Source organism: Xenopus laevis, chromosome 3S (assembly GCF_017654675.1).
Source record: "Xenopus laevis strain J_2021 chromosome 3S, Xenopus_laevis_v10.1, whole genome shotgun sequence".
NCBI lineage: Eukaryota > Metazoa > Chordata > Amphibia > Anura > Pipidae > Xenopus > Xenopus laevis.
This window is the reverse complement of record NC_054376.1, coordinates 52,250,060-52,272,797: the sequence shown is the minus strand read 5'-3', so window position 1 is coordinate 52,272,797 and position 22,738 is coordinate 52,250,060. Positions and strand designations below refer to the sequence as shown.

General features: G+C 38.4%; 1 protein-coding gene across 4 annotated transcripts in view; it reads left to right on the top strand.

Annotated features, from left to right (window-relative positions):
- myo5a.S (myosin VA S homeolog) overlaps window positions 1-22,738 on the top strand; it is a 90,476-nt gene that overhangs the window by 18,654 nt on the left and 49,084 nt on the right. For all 4 annotated transcript variants that reach the window (XM_041588303.1, XM_041588304.1, XM_018255441.2 and 1 more), the window contains exons 2-5: window positions 14,812-14,922; window positions 16,440-16,611; window positions 18,643-18,787; window positions 20,083-20,239. In XM_041588303.1, coding sequence (XP_041444237.1) covers window positions 14,812-14,922; window positions 16,440-16,611; window positions 18,643-18,787; window positions 20,083-20,239 — 585 coding nt within the window. The remainder of the gene's footprint in view (window positions 1-14,811; window positions 14,923-16,439; window positions 16,612-18,642; window positions 18,788-20,082; window positions 20,240-22,738) is intronic.

The following is a 22,738-nucleotide window of genomic DNA, read 5'->3' as shown; positions in this document are numbered from 1 at the left end:
ATATCATATTTCTGCTCCCCTGCATAATGTAATAAAATGGCTTTCTTTCTTGCATTGTCCGTAATGTTTATGGCCTGGAAAAATATTTAAAAGAACTTTCACCATTTATTCCATAATGTTCCTAGGTTTGTTTGGAGCTGGTGTACTTTAAAACTGGGGAAGTCAGGCAAGCTGGCCATGCTGTGTGCTGGACTGTGGATAGTAAACGAAGAATTGAGGAAACGGCACACAGAATTGAATGCAAAAGGGGATATACCCCTATAGATTTATTGTGTCAAACAGCACAACGTTTCGGGGGCAGGCCCCTTCGTCAGGTGATATCACCTGACGAAGGGGCCTGCCCCCGAAAAGTTGTGCTGTTTGACACAATAAATCTATAGGGGTATATCCCCTTTTGCATTCAATTCTGTGTGCCGTTTCCTCAATTCTTCGTTTCCTGTGAACCCAGGGGAGTGCCGTCTCCCTAGAGGACTGAGCACCAGATTATTGCATACGAGAAGGCCTGGGAGTGCATACTAATTCTACTTTGGACTGTGGATAGTACCATGGATTGTGTGTTGTATTGTTGTGATACCTGCAGATGGTATGAATCATCATCATCACCAGTTGTGATAACCCAGTGCAGGGTGTTGTGGATCTGGAAGAATGCGCATAGCGATGTCCGAGAGCCTCCAGTGCTAAGCTGCTTATATGTACAGAAATGGATGGAACAACATTACAGAATAGAATGCACATTTGCATTAAGTGCTCCCTTGTCATTAAATCACAAGAATGTAGGTTTAGATCTGCCATTGGGTGCTTCTTCTCATATCATTATCTATATCAGCTATATCTAATAGAGGAGAATATGTCTGTATGGAAGCAGTCAATGGAACACATCTGATGTTTTGTGTATAAGCCAATAAAAGTTAAAATGCCCAGTGCACCATTAGCCTAATGTTTCCTAGAAACCCAACAATGTCTGAATAGAAGGGCTTCTCTTGTTCCATTTTTACTCTTTTTAATTGGCCTGTTAACTTGTGCATTCCAATATCACTACTAAGCATTAAATTCCCTCAGGTCTTACTTCTACAAAATAAGTGAATTAGTGGGATTTGTACCATATATCATTTTATGGCTTGGTGATAAATGGCACTTAGATCAGTTGCAATAAAGAGATTTACTACATGACTGTGTTATCCTGTTTAAATGGGCAATGTCATACTTTTACTGCAAAGGGCAAAATGTGGAAAGATCCATCAAGTCAATACAGTTCTTTTCTAAAGGAACCTATAGATCCATGCACTACTTATCCTTTTCACTTAGATTCCAAGCTAACCCAAATTCTACATTCAAAAAAAATCACCCAGAAACATATACCCCCTTAAAAAGTAAAATGTCATAAATCTAGCAATTAACAGCACAATATATTTTATCCATATATACCCCATACCTATATCAAATTCTAGTAAATCATTACATTTCATCATTTAGCTGGCTAGGGTCCATCAAAATAGAGAACATGGAAAGAAATGTAATGAGGGATGGCAGAAACACTAAGCTTTTGTCTCTTCTTTATCAGAGTAACAACATTAATTAATAGAATAGATGGACCCACAGTACTTTCCTAGGGGACATGAATCCACCATTTTTTGTCTTCTTCTGCTCCTTTATGGTGACTTTATCTTCCCCTACCCTTTGATTAAAACTTAACTTAGGATCACTCTACGGTACAATTTCCTGAAATGGTGTAAGTTGTAAGACCATGCCTTTGAGTAAGTGCCCAGTTGGCAGGAAACGCGTAAGGCAACACATGCCCTAATAAACTATTTTTAAATGCTATAACTGCACTTATACTGCACTTATTGTTAGCTGGTTTTCTTATTTTAGTATTTTTCCAGTTTTGGTAACCTTTGTACTGGGGGTCTATGTAGTGAGACCATGCAATATTTTTTTCTGCACTTTTGTATTAACTGTTAATTTTTGAAGCAGATTTACACAACATTCCTCCTTGTTGATTTAAGTTGTAAGACCACCCAAGACCTAGGAACATAGTTTCATTCATAGCATCATACAAGCTTCTCTTGCTTGATATGCCTTATAAAGTATGTGATACTAATTTCTTTTAGAAAGGAGGAATCAGGACTATGTTTTTACTCTACTATAGCTTTGAGAAGGCAGTAGTTTTGACCAAACTAGGTTCCAGCCCCAGGATCTTGAGTCTTGTGGATGGCACTTCTACATTAAAATGCCACAAATAATAAAAATAGGCTGAAAATGTTCAATGTGACCTTCCCACAAAAAGTGCAATTAATAAGCTTTCTAGTCTACTCTTAATACCCTTTTGTAGTGAACCGTCCCAGTGAGCCAGCCAATAAGGACTAAAGTCATAAATGCCATTTTCTCTGGTGCTATCCCCCTTAATGATTTGTGCACGGAAGCCTCCAGTTCTGTTCTCTGGTTGTTTGAATCACACTAACACATTGAGTAAAAGGGCATACTTGTTAACTCAGCCAGCAGTTCCACCCAGACCAAACGGATTAGTAATGTGCTCATCCATTTTATGGCTATAACTTGACTGCACTTGAAAACATTCTTTTCTTTGAAATCACATGGAGCCAAGAGCATATGAACAAGGCTGGGTATAAAGGAAGGAATGTGTGCTGCCCTAGAACCTAGCCTTCAAGTATGTAATGCTTTAAATGATTTCCTTGTTTTAAAGAGTGCCTCCAGCTGAAATGATTGCTGCTAAATGTGCGAATGCAGCCCTCCTTCTACAACTCCCAGCAACCCTGCAGCTGTTTCATTTGCTGGTTGGAGGAGGGTAATTCTATCACAGGTAGTTCAGCAACAGCAGGAGACAGACACATTCTCTTGAACAGATTGCACATAATGGAAATTGTGCAGATTATGAGGGTAATACTGTTAGAGAGACAAGTGGAGACTCGGGGAGATTAGTCACCCAGCGACAAATCGCCTCTTCTTTGGGCGACTAATCTCCCCTTCCTCCCAGCTAGAATCTAAATCACAGGCAGAATGGCCTTCGGAGCGCTTCATTTTCCGAAGTCGCCCGAAGTTTCCTGGGCGACTTCGGAAAATGAAGTGCTCCGAGTGTCATCCTGCCGGTAGGAAGGCAGTTTGGGGGAGATTACTCGCCTGAAGAAGTGGTGATTTGTCTCCAGGTGACAAATCTTCCTAAATCTCCACGTGTGTCTCTGCCCTTGATTTAAAGTTTTATCAACTGCTTTGTGATAAGGGAGTATGTGATAAGGGAATAAGGGGCAGAACACATCTTATTAATTAACTGTGATATTATTAATTACAATCCCCTGCCTATGCACATATGTCTGAGCAACACCAGTAAAGAGAATCAAATTTGCCAAAAGAATATAGCAATAGCTCTGCATTTCTTTCCCTCCAGTCACATGAGTTGGACACATCTACTTATTATGCTTCTTCAGGTTAAAATGCTTCTAGTCAAGCCTCCCGCTCCCACAATGCTATGTCCACTGTAAATACATTTACAAATATCATTACAATTATTGAAAATGTGTACTTTATGAATAGTGGAAAGCTGCCTAGAATTATCTTTGCATCATTATTAAAAATGTTAAGTGCAAAAAAGTATACAAAAAAAGTGTACAAAAAAGTGCAAATTTCATGTTTACTTCCCATAGGCACAAGTCTAAAATGGAGTGCAAAGGCCTGTGATTTGACAGGGATGCAAGTAGTTTATAATTACTTGCCTGCCTTTATAACTGGGCAACAATAGTTTTTGTTATTTCTTGTACAAAAAGGCAAAATCTGAAACTGAAAGTAAAATCACATTTTACATCCTGGTCCCAACAAACACAATCAGAACAAATCAGAACTCTACAGAGATGCTCGCAGTGTAATGAGCTGCTTCTTTTCTAGTCTAACAGGCCCTATTCATTAGGCTTAAATGTTGAATCAAGGAATATAATTTCCCTTTCAACTCAGTGTTAGAGAGCTTTCATTTTATGGTTAAAATATACATTTAAAAGGATTGTCAACCCGAAAAAATATTTTTTTACCAAATAAAAGTGTAAGAACTATTGTTTTTTTTTTAAATAATTTGTACAAGTTCTATGGTCAACAAACACCACTCACCAAGGTGATATTTAAATATATTTAATGTGTAAAAATGTGTTACAGAAAATACATAAAAATTAACAGATACCTAGCCAGTCAAATACTCTATTGACAGCCTACCAAAATAATATGTATGTATCAATATGTTGTATAAAAGTTTTGTGTATGTCTGTATTGTGTGAGAGTTAGTGTGTGTCTGTGTGTGTGTCCAGTGAGAGAGAGAGCGAACTTCTCTTTGTCCAGGGATATATTCAAAACCTGTGGGATACACCTCCCCAGCCTACCCATAAGTAATTCCATATGTTAACTGTAACCTAATCCCTCCAGACTTGAGGAACAAATGGAGTATGGGAACCAGTGTGTGAAAGATGTGTGAATGACAAGTCATGAGTGCACAAATGAAACATATTCAAACTTAATCAATACTGGAATATAACCATTTTTCCAATACCCAATATTTAACAAAAAGAAAACATAATTATAAGCAATATACATCACAAATATTCTATGGTTTTTGTTTTTTTAAAGTCTTTATTTTTATTTTACAGGGGAAGGGGAAGGGGGTATACATACCAACACAAACCTGGTTCACAATTAAAATTGAGCAAAGAAATGTGTTGTCTCCATTGGCCCCTTACAGGAGGGGCCGCCAGGGGGGACCATATGTACAATACGTTATACAAAACCTCCTCAAGCTGAAGCATTGTTCGTGTATCTAGGAGTTTTCTATCAAGTTAACGTCCAGCCATGGGCTCCATATTCTCTCAAATTTTTCCGGACACCCTCTAGCCAAATAAGTGAGTTTAATGGAAGGAAGAGTTTTGTTGATTAGATTGACCCATTGGGTAACCGTGGGACTGTTTGTACCCATCCAGTTCATTATCACCAGTTTTTTTGCATAATACAGTATAACTCACATAAGTTTTCTGGTTTTATTCAGGGGTGCGAGGTCTTCCACCAATACCAGTAGGCAAATTTCTGGGGCGTGCACTTGGGGAAGCGCTAGATTGTCAGCCAAATAACGCATCACCTCCCTCCAGAATCTCTGTACTCTGGGGCAGTGCCACGCCAGGTGCAAAAAAGATTCCTCTGACTCCTGACTTGGACACCTGGATTGCAATTCTCTACCCATTTTCTGGAGCTTTATAGGGGTTATATATCACACAGAGAAATGAGGTCACAGTAAAGTGAGTCAGTGGCCTCATCCCACTGTTCCTCGCTGAGGACAGGAACTGCCTGCTGCTAGCATCTCTGGGCCCTGTTAAATGGTGGAGGGACTGTGCCTATAAGTTTCTGATAGAGCCTGGAGGTCAACTTGTCCCTTTTTGGGTCTCAGAGTATTAAATTTACTTGGGGAGTATTATATGCCACCTCTAAGGTGGAGAACTAAGCTTTAAAGGCATGGCGAAGTTGAAGGTATCTAAAAAACTGCAATTTTGGTTCTTTAAGTTGTACCTTCAATTGTTGAAAAGGGGGGAATATCTGGTTTGTCAGAATGTCTCCCAGAACTTTAAGACCCTTTGCTGGCCAATAGGTGAAGTCTTGGAGAGATCTGAGATGGGGTAGGTTGGTCCTCCACAGTGGCAAAAAGAGGGAAGCAATTTTTAAAATTTAATTTAAGCAATTTTTAAAATTTTAGGGTTGACTTACCCTTTAAAGGCAAGCACTTTCTAATGTATTCTTAAAGGAATTGTTCAGTATAAAAATTAAAAAAAAAAAAATCTGTGCAAAATAAAAATGTTTTCAATATAGTTATGAAGAAGAAATGTAATACAGGTATGGGACCTATTATCAAGAATGCTCGGGATCTGGGTTTTACATGATAACAGATCTTGGGTCTTCAAGTCTACTAGAAAATTATATAAACATTAAATGAACCCAATAGGCTGGTTTTGCTTTCAATAAGGATTAATCATATCTTCGTTTGGATCAAGAACAAGACACTGTTTTATTATTACAGAGATAAGGGAAATAATATTTAGAATTTTAGGTTATTTGAATAAAATGGAGTCTATGGGAGACAGCCATCCATAATTCTGAGCTTTCTGGATAACGGGTTTCCGGATAACGGATCCCATACCTGTACTGTCATCTCAAAAGCTTGCATTCTTTACTTACTCAGTTAGCCAATAAAAGGTATCTTCTAACCTCGCATGTCTGTCATTTTTCAATGGCTAACACGGTACAACACCTCACTACCATTAGATATAGTAAGCCAAAAATGTAATGTATAAAGGCTTGAGTGACTGGATGTCTAACAACATAAATAGGCAGTAGTAGATTTAGTAGAATCATCTCCAATATACCTTGTATGAAAGGAAGATTTCCCAATGCAGGTGCAATTAATGGCCATTCATATACTGAAGAAAACTTGAAGTACAGCACCGGTTTTTCGTTAAGATAAAAAACATTTATTCGGTACACATGGCAACGATCTGAATAAAAGTGATGTTTCAGGCCCTGCTTGGCCTTTTTTCAAGCTTGTTAACATAATAGCCAAACAATACTTGCCTTTGCACTACCTGCTTTGCAGCTCTCTCGGTTTCCACTGATTGGTTACCAGGCAGGATGGAATAATGTCATCACATAATAACCCCCTTTAATTCCAGTACTTTTTAGTAGTTGTCTAACTACATTGTAAATATTTCAGTTTTGCAATTGAAAGCAAATGCAATTATAAGCAATAATTCAAGTTTTCAATGCTTTTAAAGTTCAAGTGATGTCTACTGAATCAGTGGCTGCTTATCCTTTGCTGTTCACTGCACTGCTGGTCTTGACTACATGTTATGCTGAAACAATTCCATGTACATTCATGAGATTAGATTATGCCATGCATTATGGCTGAAAGTGAGCTAATTACTGCAGCATTTAGTCAGGACCAGCAGCGCACATAATAGCAACTTTAGACAAATGAAATGCATATGAGAAAGACCAAGAAAGTGATAATTGGACGGACTAGATGAGATAGTTGTTATTATTATTATGTTTTAAGTCTCACTGTAACCTCTTTTCTCCTTTCTAACTGTTTTAGAAGGAGCACTAACATTATTTTCTGTTAGTTGAACTTCTTCCTTCTTTAAATATTTTGGAGTTTGATAAAAAGTGGAGAGTTGCTTCAAAATTACATTTTGTTTTGGTATTCCCGGTACTTTCTACTTTGGGTCTCAACCAGTTAGATGGTTCTCATGCATTGTAGGGGCAGTCTGCTGGGTATTTATGAGAATGAGGAATGAGACGATAATGAGGCTTTTTTGTCTTCTCTCGAGTGTACAGATAAGTCTGCTGATGTTGGCATGTGATTAAGATTCACTGAGTTCCTCGCATGAAATGCCATTTGATAATATATATTTGTTAGGCTGCCTTGTCCTACCTCCTGAGTTTTCTTCAGGACCTCTCTGACATGCTGATGGTTAAGGATGGGTCATCCATTCTTTTTTATAATACAAATTTTATTAAAGTTCTGCAACAATGATCATGGGTAGGCTTTGTATCAGCACTTCATATAATAAAAGCATGAGTGAATGCAGTTAACTACTTCACTTATTTAGAGACTTAGAGATCTTATTTATCAAAATCCGAATATTTGAATAAAAAAAGTCCGAACAAACTAGAATCCATGATTGGACCTTATTTATTATTAAAAAAAGCACTATTTAATCGGATCGGGGACAAACTCATTAAAATTGAGCAAACATTCGAATCATACGATTTTTTCAGCTTTTTATTTCCAAAATTGCTAGATTTTTTTCAGTCTATTTCCCAAAAAGTCAGAATTTTTCAGATTTTTGCCCAAAAAAGTTGGATTTTCTGGCTAATTCCAGCGCAGACTACAGAAACTTCCAAATAGGATAGGGACGTCTCCCATTAACTTATATACAACCTTAGCAGGTCTAAGATGCCGGATTTTCGGATTCAGACTCCATTTTCCATCCTTTATAATAAATCTCAAAAAAAAAAAGTTTTTTTTCCACCAAAAATGTGGATATTAAACTAAAAAATCTCATTCGGACTTTAAAAGGGTTGTTCACCTCTGAGATAACTTTTAGTATGATGTAGAGAGTGATATTCTGAGACAATTTGCAATTTGTTTTCATTTTTTATTAATGTGGTTTTTGAGTTATTTAGCTTTTAATTCAGCAGCTCTTCAATTTGAATCTTAAGCAATCTGGTAACTAGGGTCCAAATTACCTATGAATACCTATATGAATAGGAGAGGGCTTGAATAGAAGGATCAGTAATAAAAAGTAACAATAACAATACATTTGTAGCCTTACAGAGCATTTGTTTTTTAGAAGGGAGTCGGGATGCCCATTTGAAAGCTGCAGAGTCAGAAGAAAAAGGCAAATAACTATAAAACTATAAAAATTGAATAATGAAAACCAATTGAAAAGTTGCTTAGAATTGGCCGTTATATAACATAATAAAAGTAACCTTAAAGGTGACCACCCCTTTAATAAATACCCCCCTTAGAGTGGTAGAATTATATTATAATTTGGTGGAGGGAGGAATATAAAAATTAACCATGAAAAAGAAAAAAAAAAGGTCAATGTGCTGTTTATATGTTGTTGATGTGTAGGTTATAATGTAACTGTGGGATAATTGTATGTCTTTCAGCAACAATATCACACAATAAAAAAGACACATTTATATGTAGTTATTTGTATGTATAAGTTTTACATTTGCTTATTTCTCATTTGCAGGGCAGCCATCAGGGGGGACAGGGGGGAGAGTTGTAGGGGGCCCTGAGGGTAAGGGGGGCCCGGCCACGCCGCACTTTCTTGATTAGCCGGGCCCCCCTGCTTTCTGAGAGCTGCTGACTTCGGGAAGGCAGGGTGTGAGCACAGGGGAGGTATCTTCTGTCCATTACTCCCCCTTATTGGTCACTAAGTTTAAGTCCCGGTTGAGCTGCTCAGGGATTGGATAGCTGAGGGTTGACCTTCTCCTCCAGCTCATCCAATCACCATGCAGCTTTACCAGGACTTGAAAATCTGTGACCAATAAGGGAAGAAAATGCTGTCACTGGAAGAAGATGCAGCCACCTGTGCTCCCCTCCTCCCTTCTGTAGTTGGCAGCTCACTGACAGCAGGTGGGCCACACTAATGAAGTAAGTGTAAGTTAACCCTTTGTGGTCCCTGTTGTGTGGGGGGACCATTGCATCGCTTTATTTCAAATACATTTCAAAAACCATTGCATCCTGACGCGTTTCGTATCTAAGCGATACGTAGCCTATGACTACGTATCGCTTAGATACGAAACGCGTCAGGATGCAATGGTTTTTGAAATGTATTTGAAATAAAGCGATAATTTTTACTTACCACAAGAGGCTTCCGGAGTGCTTGCTGACTTTTTCCTAAACTCCACAAGTGCATACACCCTTGGCTACGGGTTCGGGGCGATGCACCCGGACCACTTGAGACGTCGGGTGAGTGCTTTTCCCTTATCTACTAGAGACTCCACATCGTAATTGTTATTTATGTGATTGACCTGGGGTTTTTACACCCAGGTCACTGTTGTTACCGGGTGAGATATTTCCCATTACTCATCCAGCGAATATATCTATTAGCAATTTGCATTAGGACTGTGCAGCTGTTATCTTTCCACTTGTTGATATCATGATATGACATCATCCCTCTACTACAGGACCCAACATTCATTAAGGGGCACATTTACTATTGGTCGAATATCGAGGGTTAATTAACCCTCGATATTCGACTGTCGAAGAAAAATCCTTCGACTTCAAATATCGAAGTTGAAGGATTTACCGCATTTCCTTTGGTTGAACGATCGAAGGAAAAATCATTCGATCAAACGATGGGGACATTCCCCATAGGCTAAAATTGATGCTCGGTAGGTTTTAGGTGTCGAAGTAGGTGGTTTAAGTTTTTTTTAAAGAGACAGTACTTCGACTATCGAATGGTCGAATAGTCGAACGATTTTTAGTTCGAATTGTTCCAGTCGAAGTAGCCAAAAAAATACTTTGAAATTCGAAGTATTTTTTATTCTAATCCGTCACTCGAGCTAAGTAAATGTGCCCCCCAGTCTCTTTTTTTATGCTCCTGGATTCTTTGCATAAGCACATGGTCAAAAAATAAAAATACTTAACAAACACTACAGTATTAATAAAGGTATGAGCAACTCAATTTTTAAAGTTGTAAAAAAGATCACCCAGTCGTTCCAATTGGGTCCAGATTTTTTTACTTAAATATATAATATATTTCAATGTTGCAAATACAATTTTAATGACCCGGCCAGTCCCGCTGTTTTATTTTCCTCTGTGTCTTTAGTTGGTGCAAAAAAACAAGCTCAAGGTCAGGATTTTCAACCCATGGGCCCTCCATCTTTTCTTTCATCACTTGTTCATCTTGTTGACGTGCAGCTTGGTTAGCTGTGTATTGAACATATCGTGGACACATGAGATTTGATCATTAAAGCTACAGTATGAACCAGAACTTGAAGTGTCACAATTAATGCATGTTATGTCAGCCACCTTCCTATCATGTTGGCTTTTGCCTGTACACGGTCAGCATTTCATCTGTAATAAAATAAAATTATAGTATTCTCTGTATCTGATGTACATGTAACCTGGCATATCATGTAAAATAAAGGCAGTTTTATAACAGAACAGATGAGCGCTGAAGTTCTTGTGAATATTGAAGTAGAGGTGTGGAGGTGAACATGCTATTCTGCGTGCACCTGTTGAAGGCAAACTTCTAAATGAATAAGTGTGCTGGAAAATTGCTGTGATTGCACATGGAACCTGGGCCAAAATGCACCTGAGATCAAACTGATTATCCATCTGTATATTAAAAACAGTAAAAGAAAGAAAATGATACACAGTACGTGCATGTAAAAAGAATATTATATCCAGTTTGGGTTCATGTCTGTATCAAAGACTGATCATGCATTAGGACAATAGCAGAGCATTATAAATGTGTTTTTTCTATGGATACTTTTCTTCAGGCTTGAGGATCGTTCCTCTGACCTGACCCTATTTGAGGTGGAATATGTAAGCAGCTTCAGTGGAAGTCAGTGACCATAATTCCTACTGTCAAATCAAATTTATATTATTGAGGGAAGGGTCGGCATCAGTCGTACCAAATGAAGTGGTTTGTACAATGTCGGAAGCGTTGCACATGAAAGTGGGGATTGAGGGCAAATATTAGTTCAAATGCAAATGTTATTGCATCAATGCAAAAGTTATTCTAACCACAAAATATTTTTTAAATGCGTTTGTACAATTAGAGTGCGACAACATCATTTATGCAAACCGAAAATGAGATCCTCTGCACTTAACTATATGAATAATTTAAAGGCTACTGTATTAAGACATTTTTGTGTAAAAAGTTACTCAGAATATTCTCTCCCTTGTTATCAAAACTAGGGTGACTTCAGGCCCGGATATTAGGCTTGGACATCCATTGGCCACTGGGTCCTAGTGCCCGGCACTTGCACCGCCCCCACCCCGATGTACGAGTGTGCTCATGCATCCGATGAACTACTGGGGATTATTGCGAACTATAGACCTTGTGCCACTGCCACCTTCTTTACTGAAAAGTGTAAGGACCTAAGTTGATCATAAACAACAAAGGGCCTGAATAAAGTATAAACAATAAAAATAAGAATAACATGAATATTGAAGCGTCACAACCAGTCTCCCTTTTTTGTTTTTGGTTACCAAGGTGAGTGACCCCAACAATTAAATAATGATATAAATTCCAAAAAATGAAATAACCTTTTAAAAAGCTGCTTAGAATAGATCCATCTGTAACATACTTAAACGTTATGTAAAGGTGAACTTCAGCTTTAATACCAGTACAGTAAATTCTATGCTCAGTAGGGGCAGAGGGCTGATTAAACTGCTTTCATTTGTTGGCCAGCCCACCCTCCTTTTGTGACAGATTTATTTATCAAAGTACATTTAGTTTTTGCTCCAAATGGTAAAATATACCATGAAAATCAGTAAAAAAGAAAATCATTGCCAAAAAAGCATATTATGTTTTCTAGTCAAGGGAGCTGCTTCCTAATGCAAAACCTACTTACTAGATTCTGTTTCCTTAAAGCTGATAACACAGAAAGCTACTAGTTGCATGCTGCACCTTTAATTTCTTAGAGATATTGATTTCAGAGTATTGTTTTGTGTCGCAGCAACAGCCAAACCTAGGCCATGATTTTTTGCTCCTGAAGCACAGCTGTCAAACCTCTACCAGTTATAATGCACTGGTGCAGGGCTGGCTGCATGGTTGGAGTGTAAATGGGTTAGGTTATGGGCATGGCAGACTACTTCCTGGAATTTACCTCTGCAAAGTTACCTGAAGATCATTATATGTCATTAGGTTAATAAAGATGATCCTTTAGAAAGGGTCATTATCTTCAAGGTTCTAGAACAGTATGTAACATTGTGCAGCATTGATTACAGACTCCTGAAATCTGAGATCTCAGACGAATTGACTTCTGTTTGAAATGTACAAAAAGCAAGTTGTGCTGTGTGTTTTTATGGAAAGAACATTTTTTCCTGCTTATTGGTTTTCACATAAATTCATTTTTTTCTTTGCAAGAATAGATATATGTAGCTGGGCGCATGAGCTGTTATCAGTAATAGGAAATCTTATTATGGTGTGTAACCTTTTCACACCCACCTCCTATATTGTAAAAAAAAATGTTCATAGTTTAAATTGACTGACTCAAGTCCAGTTCTGTCTCATGTATGTGTGCCAGGGGGAATTTCAGAGTATGATTAATGAGTGAAAAAAGTGCACACAAGGACAAGCAGATACAGATAGCAGACATAATTTTCTGCAGGATCATCACTGGTCTTGGTGTAAAGCTCGTTCTTGAAATATAGGCCCTATAGGTACTTGACCCTAACTAAGGCAAAACAATAATATTACATAGTTACATAGTTACATAGTTAAATCGGGTTGGAAAAAGACAGTCCATCAAGTCCAACCCCTCCAAATGAAAACCCAGCATCCATACACACACCTACTTTCACACAAATTCTATATACCCATACCTATACTAACTATAGAGATTAGTATCACAATAGCCTTTGATATTCTGTCTGTCCAAAAAATCATCCAAGCCATTCTTCAAGGCATTAACTGAATCAGCCATCACAACATCACCCGGCAGTGCATTCCACAACCTCACTGTCCTGACTGTGAAGAACCCCCTACGTTGCTTCAAATGAAAGTTCTTTTCTTCTAGTCTAAAGGGGTGGCCTCTGGTACGGTGATCCACTTTATTAGGTTTAGTTAACTTTTCAATGATTTTTTTAGTCGAGGTAGAAGTATGGAGACCCAAATTATGGAAAAGATCCCTTATCCAGAAACCCCATGTTCCCTAACATTCTGGATAACAGGCCCCATAACTGCATTGCAGTAGTTGTACTCAATTAACTACAGATGGAGTAGGTTATTTGGTTCAGATGGCTCACTATGTCACCCTGTTATCACACATTTTACTATTGAAATGTATGCTTTAACATGTTTTGTGCCAAAGTGCAACATGTGATAAAAACAAAGTTTGCTCCATCTGGATATTGTCAGATACTTGGATACCTCACCACAGTTTACAGTTGTATTCAGAATAATAGCAGTCCGACATCACAAACCTGATAAATCACTGTTTTTGGAAACGATATGTCTACATTGCAAATAATTTACTAGTAATTGTAGTAGAGTAATAGAAACCCAACAGACCCATCAGTCATGACCTGCATGATGCTGATTCTGTGTAATTGAATCGTTAATTGAGGCTTGTTCAAAATAATATCAGTGTTCAAAATAATAATACATTGTTCCAAATAATAGCAGTGTGGAGTTCAATTAGTGAGGCCATTCATTCAGTGAAGAAAACAGGTGTCAATTACGGCCCTTATTTAAGGAAGGAAGGCAGCAAATTTTGTGCATGCTGGTTATAGTGTAGTTTTCTTTGATTAAAAAGTTGATTGGAGAAGTGAAAACATATGAAGAAGTGCAGAAAACGATAGGCTGCTCAGCTGAAAAGATCTCAGATGCTTTGAAATGGCAACCAAAACCTGAAAGAAGAGGAGGAAAATTGAAAACAATTATTTGAATAGATAGAAGAATAGCCAAAATGTACAAAGACTGTCAATGGTCAGCTACAGGAAGATCAAATAAGGTTAAGTTAACCTGTGATACTGTTACACTTAGAAGATGCCTATGTGAAGCCAAGCTATTGGCAAGAAGCCCCTGCAAAGTCCCATTGTTTAAAAAAAAAGACGTGCTCAAAAGGTTACAATATTCCAAACACCACATTGACTGGCCTAATGAGAAAAGGCACAACACTTTGTGGACTGATGAAAGCAAGATTGTTCTTTTTGGATCTTGGGGCCGCAGGCTTGTCAGATGACCCCCAAACACTAAATTCAAGCCGCAGTACACCGTGAAGACAGTGAAGCATGAAGGAGCAAGCATCATGATATGGGGATGTAAAGTAATAACATACTGCTATTATTCTGAACACAACTGTATTTATTACTACCTTATGCTGTATAATAGCAATAGATGGCTTGCACACTTGAACCCGGTGATGAAACATGCAATTATGCAGCCATATTTTCTTTTTATAGGTATTTTTAATTTTGTTTGTGTATAGCACTGGTATAACCTGCTGATATACCTGTATACTTGCGATACTTACAAATGGGTTATCTGCAATACTACTGTAACTCACCTTTTTGGTTTGTTTCCGCAGCATGCAAGGGTATGGATCCCTGACCCAGAGGAAGTATGGAAATCTGCAGAGATCCTCAAGGACTACAAGCCGGGAGACACCATTCTTCGGCTACGTCTGGAGGAAGGCACGGTAAGGGGAAAATGTTTATATTTTTTATTTCCTTCTTAGTTATACTGTCAATATTGATGTTTATAAACATGGGACATTTCAGTTATTCATCTCAGTCTCCAGATGTAGGCCTCTAAAATGCCCTAACTCTCCCCCTTTCCCAGGGGATATTTGTTTGGATTTTTTTTGTGATTATTAGGGCTTGGGAATGTGGGCCGAGTCGATATAGCGCTCTCTCCTGATTTTATTTTAACCTTGGTGATCTTTGGGCATATTTTTAATTAAAAATTATTAAAAGTGAAGTTTTAATTATGCTCATATGGTGGGAATCTCTAACACATATTGTGTTGTGGTGCAAATCTATGGGTCATTCTCTCTCTCCCCTTGGTCTTGATTTATCCAGAAATCAAGTATCCAGATTACAGGAAGGACATCTGTAGTAGAATCCATTTTAAACTAAAAATTCTAGTTTTATGACGATTTCATATTCTTTGTAATAATAATGCAATACATTGTACTTGATGGTAAACAAAGCAGCATAAATCCATATTGGTGGCAGTATGAAGATTGAAGGTATGTTGATCCAAATATCAGAAAGATCCCTTACCTGGAAACCCCTAGGTCCCAATAATTTCTGTTATCCTATCAGTACATTTATTAGCATATTAAACAAAACTCTGTCAATATTTAGACATAATGAACTACAAAAAGTTAACAGACATACATAAATGTTTGAATTATTTGTTTTTACACCAGACTAGAATTACATCATCAAAACAGATGGGGAAAATTCAGACAGCTATTTTCAGCAGGAAAAATGGCCAAAGTTTGCCTAACCATTATATGTATCCTCCGTGAATTCAGACTTATATCTCAATTCAAAAAGTGTATATTTTAATTTAAATAAAACGTCTTGCTTTTCCTGGTTATAATTGCAATTTTGTGACTCATATAACCAAGGTTGTCAACCCAAAGCATCACAACGGAGTTGGTCGGTTTTCTATTTTTGACTTAACGTAAGGTGGCCATAGATTTCTAAAAGATCTTTTCGTTATTCTAGGGCAAAGCTTATCCTGAAAGAATTGTTTAAATGAATGATTTGCCAATCAACTAAAAAGACCATTTCAAGCGTTATCAACCTACCATCCAATGCTTCACAGAGCTTGTGTTATGTTTGATTCACTGAAATACCCACTATGAAGCCCATGATGGGCTAACTGCACCTTCATTCAACTGGACCAGGTTTCAGACCTCTTAAATCCAGACAGGCTGGTTTGAATTGTACAGACTGTGCAAAAACCAGACTGTCGGGTTAAAAAGGATAGGTGGGAAGTGTGAATTTGTACTCATATTTGTACAAATTGCTTTGCTCTTTGTGACTTTCATTACATTTCCACACAAAATGTTAACTATTTCCATGATCTCATATTTAACAGCGGCTTAGAGACGTTATGCATTAAAAGAATAGGTTATAGTCTAAATTAAAGTATATGTTTCACCCTCTGAGAGTGTGCTCATTCCCACCTTCTGTCCCCAAGGATTTGGAATACCATCTTGATGCCAAGACAAAGGATCTCCCCCCTCTGAGAAACCCAGACATCCTTGTGGGAGAGAATGACCTCACTGCCCTGAGTTATCTCCATGAGCCAGCCATTCTACACAATTTGAAAGTACGGTTTATAGACTCCAAACTTATTTATACTTACTGTGGTAAGTGAACTGCTTTTGTTAATATAAACACAAGTGTTTTTCATTGAATCTTCCTTGTTTGGAATATAATGAATGCATGTCTGGTGTTACCAGGGTTTTGTTACCTAACGAATATATACTAAAATAAAAATTACACTAAGATAAACTAAAGTAAGTAATTGTTCATTTATACTCATTGGAGCTCATTTATAAACACTGGGCAAATTTGCACCTGGACATTAACCCAATCAGTGAGTGGTTTTTTTCAGCCAGCTACAGGTTGAGCAATGAAAGCAGGCCTCTGATTGGTTGCCATGGGTTACTGCCCAGATGCAAATTTGCCCAGTGATTATGAATGATCCCCATTGTGTTATAGCTCTGTAGGTTCTTTGCTGCCTTTATATAGAATATAAATTTGGTAAAGACTCCAAAAGCATGAGTTTACTGTATTTAAGCATTGGAATTTTGCTTGTCCTTGCTGAGGTGTTCTCCATAGATAAAATGGGCAGTATACCGTATATACTTGAGTATAAGCTGAGTTTTTCAGCACCCAAAATGTGCTGAAAAAGTATACCTCGGCTTATACTCGAGTCAGCTAAAAAAGTTACTGCTTACTCACTGATTGAAGCGTGCAGTGACTCCTCCGTGCTGCCCATACTTCTCCCCCCTCGTGGCTTGATTCTGCTTCCTTAGTCCCTCCCCTCTCAGCTTTTGTCACTCAGTACTCTCCCTCCTCAGCCCTTCCCCTTTTTTTTCCGCATAGTGCGCAGGAGATGTGGGGAAAATGTGTGCACATTATTTTTAATAGGAGCACGTGAGAGTTTGGAAGAGGAGCACTCGAGATGACAGTTGGACAAGGTGCGTGCTCACTCTGTGATATGAGGGCGCACCTGTACAGGGAGCGGAGGTGCGCGTCTTCTCCCTTTGTGACGTGCCCTGCTTCCTTCGTGACGCATAGTTGTGGGAGGGGCTGCAGCTTTGAAGTTATACTTTTTAAATATGGCACCTGTCAGAAAGAAGAGAGGCGAAGCATGGTTCAATCTGTGGAGAAAAGGTAGCGCCAGAAGAGGGAGGACTGAGTCACAAGAGCTGAGAGGGGAGGGACTGAGGGCTAAGGAAGCAGAATCAAGCGAGAAGGTGGGAGAAGTATGAGCAGCACGGAGGAGTCACTGCATGCTTCAGATCAGTGAGTAAGCAGCAACTTTAAAGCTTTAAATTGGCCATGTCCTAAATTTAATTTCTCACCCCTAGGCTTATACTCGAGTCAATAAATTTTTCCCAGTTTTCTTAGGTAAATTAGGTACCTCAGCTTATACTCGGGTCGGCTTATACTCGAGTTTATACGGTACTTGCTTGTTCAGCTTATAGGATTGTACTGAAAATACTTTTTAACCTATTGTTTTAATCATGAAATATCTATGGTTTTGTAATTTACTAAGATAAACAGGCCAAGTTACTAAAAGGACCACTGGTATGCCCTCAGAATACTAATACAAGGATCTTACAGTGGATCTTCAGTGAACTTTTGTTTCACCCTTTAATGAACACGTCCAACTGTTATGTTATTGGCATAGAAAATTATATTTTCTTGTGCCAACCAGTGGCTCATGAGTAACGTGTTGCTCTCCAACCCCTTGGATGTTCCTCTCAGTGGCCTCAAAGCAGGTGCTTATTTTTAAATCTTGAATTCATCTCATACTATGTTCCTCTGCGCTTCACTGTAAGTTTATTCCCAGGGAATCCGACATCTGGGTTCCCGGTGCAGGAGTGTACCAGTGGCCGCCTTCCCCATCCTTAGCGTTCCCACACATAACATTCCTCCAATGGTGTACTTTAGTTATAACAGGTAGTACCACTTATTTAATGACAGAAAGAGCAAGGAATTCTAGGCATTTCTGTACTTACAAGGGACCTTTAACTTTGCCTCTGTGTTGTATGTAATTTCTTGTTCAAAGCACAATTGCCACTATTCCTGGGAATATTTCATTCTGCTCAAGTGATAAACACTGAAGTGACTGATCTTGATACGTGTTTTTTTTTTTGTCTTTTCAGGCATTGTTCTCGTAGCTATAAACCCTTATGAACAGTTGCCCATCTATGGCACAGACATCATTAATGCGTACAGTGGGCAGAATATGGGGGACATGGATCCCCATATTTTTGCAGTGGCAGAAGAAGCATATAAACAAATGGCCAGGTTTGTAGAGTGTACCTTGAACCTACTTATCAGATGTGGACTTTTGTGTTGTACTCTTAATAGCCTGTGAGAAGAAATGCTATCTAGTTCTCCAATGTTGCTCCAATGTTATTGTGTTTTATTTTGTATTGCTTATATATTTCAAGCCCTCTACTATGCATCTTACATTCTTACTTACATACTACTGCCTACTACTACTCACTCTTGAGGTAATTAAGGCTATGGGCATACAGGCTGAAGGTTCCGGCAGATCTGTGTCCCTGCTCCATTGCTTTGAATCCAATCTGCCCGTGTGCACTCACACACTGCAGAGCTAAAGCTCAGGTCAGCCCTGGAGATGCCTCCTTTTTGTATATGGGCTGACAACCGGAGCATTTAGCCTGTGTGCTCATAGCCCAAGCCCTAGCAAACTGATAGCAATTTAAATTTTCAAGCCTGACATCTACACAACATAAATGTAAATAATGAATAAAATAAGGAGCACTTGCACTTTGCTTTAATCAAATTTAAATCCTGCAGCCTCTTTAACTGGAGCTCACAGTAGGGTCAATGGCTTGCTGAAGAATTTGCTAACTGCAGTTGTTTTATATCTGAGAGAATGTTGGTTATGCGCATATTAAAACATCCTTGCACCCAATGTAACAACTGAAGTAAAAGTACAAGCCCTCAAAGATCTCTAGAGACAGTGAGATTTATAAAGATATTTTAATGAACTGAAAAATGTTAATTCCCATGCAGATGAAGGTTTTCAATAATGTAGAGCAGTAGATAAACATTGTTCTATCTGTTACTATACTTCCCTCCACGACAAGCTAATTAACCAATCTGTCAGGTGCTTTCTGAATATTTTTTCTGGAAAATGTGCTTCCTTTTTGGTTGCTTTCCAAAAATCCTTTTTTCACAGTTAGTATATCTGCATTCATGTACAAGATGACTTGAAGTTGTATATAAGGATAACTATGCCCTTGCACATATAACGTGTATATTACTTAGGTTGTATTCACTGGGAAGCATCTTAAATGTTAGTGATTATTTAAGTGTCCTTAGTTTTAGGATGTTGTAAAACTTGAAAGCTGATTGAAATATAAATCGACTACAGTAATGTTTCTCTTTTCCGAATTGTTCTTAAGTGAAAAATCAATGCTGCAATAATGAACAGCAGTTAAAAAGCAGTGCCAAGTTTTTTTTAACCTTAAATGTATTCTCCCCTGAAGAGGGGCTTTTCTTGTAGAGATGGTATAATGGCCAACAGTACACAGCTATTTTGCTATTAATCCTTGTTCCTGTCATTTCAGGGATGAGCGCAATCAGTCTATTATTGTAAGTGGAGAATCTGGAGCTGGGAAAACTGTCTCTGCCAAGTATGCCATGAGATACTTTGCAACAGTCAGTGGTTCTGCCAGTGAAACAAATGTTGAAGAAAGAGTGTTGGCCTCCAATCCCATCATGGAGGTAAGAATGAGGCAAAGCGGTCTTAATATTTGATTGAAATCACTGCTGGTGGTTCACAAGGCAAAACCATTAACTATATAAACCTTGCTTAAACATTTCGCTGGTGTGTGAATTTGAGCTGTGGAGCTTATGACTGAAGTTATATGAGGCTTGCGTTTATTATGGTAATATTCCAAGCATTCTTTATTGCATATGCATAGAAATAAACCATATAAAATCAAGCCTGAAGCTGATCCTAGCATCCAGGTGGCATCTTATATTACTAGAAGGTAAATACAGCTATAGACGTTATTATTTAGAATAATTGGGAAGGCTCAGGTTCCTTTAAGAATAACATCCCAAACTGAAAGGAGCAAATGAATGAACTGTGAGTATGGGTGAAGATTAATCAGCTTTTTGACATTAATTAGAAACTCATGACTTTGAGTTCATGGGGAGAAACTAAGCACACTTGTGCTCAATGTCATGAGTTGGACAGAGAAGGAGAATGGGAATTTGGATTTTTGACTGGATATTTGTTGGTGCAATCCTTGTTAGTCTTTGTGATATACATGCTGACTTGGGAAGATTTCAGGTTACAATTGAACTGTCTTTGGTTCCTTTACTGAGGAGAGACCCAATAAGCCATTACTTAAAAGGATTGGTAAAGCAATTCATATTGTAAAACTCCTATGCTTAAAGGAGAAGGAAAGGTTAAAACTAAGTAAGCCTTATCAGAAAGGTCCATCTAAATATACCAGTAAAACCCCAAAGTAGTGCTGTTCTGAGTCCCCTGCCAAAAGAAAAACTGCATTTCTTTCTTTCTATTGTGTACACATGGGCTTCTGTATCAGACTTCCTGCCTTCAGCTTAAACCTCATTGCCCTGGGCAAGAGCATGCTCAGTTTGCTCCTCTTCCCCCGCCCGCTCCCTTCTCTGCTGTAATCTGAGCCCAGAGCAGGGAGAGACTCAGGCAGGAAGTGATGTCACACCATGTTAATACTGCAGCTCCTATTCTAAACAAACAGAGAGTATCTAGAGCTGTTTACTCAGGTATGGTAAAACATTCTACAGAATAAATATAGCATTCTAGCTTGCACTATTGCAGCTAATCTATTGGCAATAAAATGCCTCTGTAGCTTTCCTTCTCCTTTAAGAGATGCTTAGTTAAAACTGTCCATAAACCAACCAAGGATTCTTACATTTTGCAAGGAGACTTGCCTAAAATTGGGCAATGGTTAATTGGACACTGCGAAGGAGGAAAATTCAGTAGAGCAATAGTGTTTATTTTCTGCCAAAATAGCTAACTAAATGCAAATAATCAGATATAAAAATCACTCCCGTTTTTAAACATGTGGTCATGTTTTTCAAAGAATTAATAATAGAAATATGTTGGCAGCGGAACACTCAATATCACTTCTGTAAAGTCCAGGGGCCTTTGCCCTGCCATGTGTAATAACCCCACTATAGAATGGACTTACAGACTTGGCCTAGTATATCCATCTTCTATGGAGTGGTTTTTCCTGATGTTATAACTTTAGTGTATTGTGTATATCCAGTCTGACTTATCCTATCTGCTAACCTTTACTTTGTAACTTGATTCTGAAGAGTTAGACCGCTTAAAGGACATGTCAACCCTTAAAACAAGATTTTATTCAGTAAAAAGCCTAATTGAATTTGTCACATACCTAGCATTCCAGTCCTTTTTACGTTAACAACAAAGGAGCTTTGTTGATTTAAGTGTCCTGTAGGTTTCCTCCACGATCTGCCACTCTCCCCCCTCCCTTCAGAATCAGCGCTGTTGCTTGGCGTTCTGAACATGCGCAGTTCCTCATTCACAATTTAGCACTTGCGCAGTGCAGGGGAATCGGCGTCGGAAAAAAAACTTTGTGCTGGAGCAACACTGACCTCTGATGACACGCCTATCCATGCTATCCACCAATCTCGCCATAGCATTGGTGGTTGCTATGGCGACTTTAGAATTGTCAGCGTTAACTCTCTGCTCCCCCAGCTCCTTGCTCATATTTCTGCTGCTGACTGCAGGGAGCTTGGAAGAGAGCCAAAGTCTTTAACTACTTCACTGCTTCAGAGGGATAAAAGATCACTGATCTTCAGAGGGATAAAACATCTATTGGTGTACAGAAACTCTAACCAGCGTTCGTTTCAGAGGATTGTAATTTTTTTTAAATAAAGTTTAAATAAATCAAGGAAGTGAATAGCATGGACAAAATGGCCGCAGGGTAAAAGCTTAGATCTATGAAGATAGAACGCGATGGTGCAGGGAACAGGAGCGGAATTTCCGTGCGCTAACAATGCGGTTCGGGTTGGGCAGAGGTAACATTTGCATTCATACAAAAAGTATAAAAATGGTTGACATGTCCTTTAAGATAAACTTAAATTCAGCTAAAATTACCTTGGTCATTTCTATGTGGCCAACAGTCCAACCTCTTAAAATAGGGCCTCCTGTTCAACCCCCAGATATTCCTAGTGTGGCTGTCCTTCTTCAACGTCACAAGTATT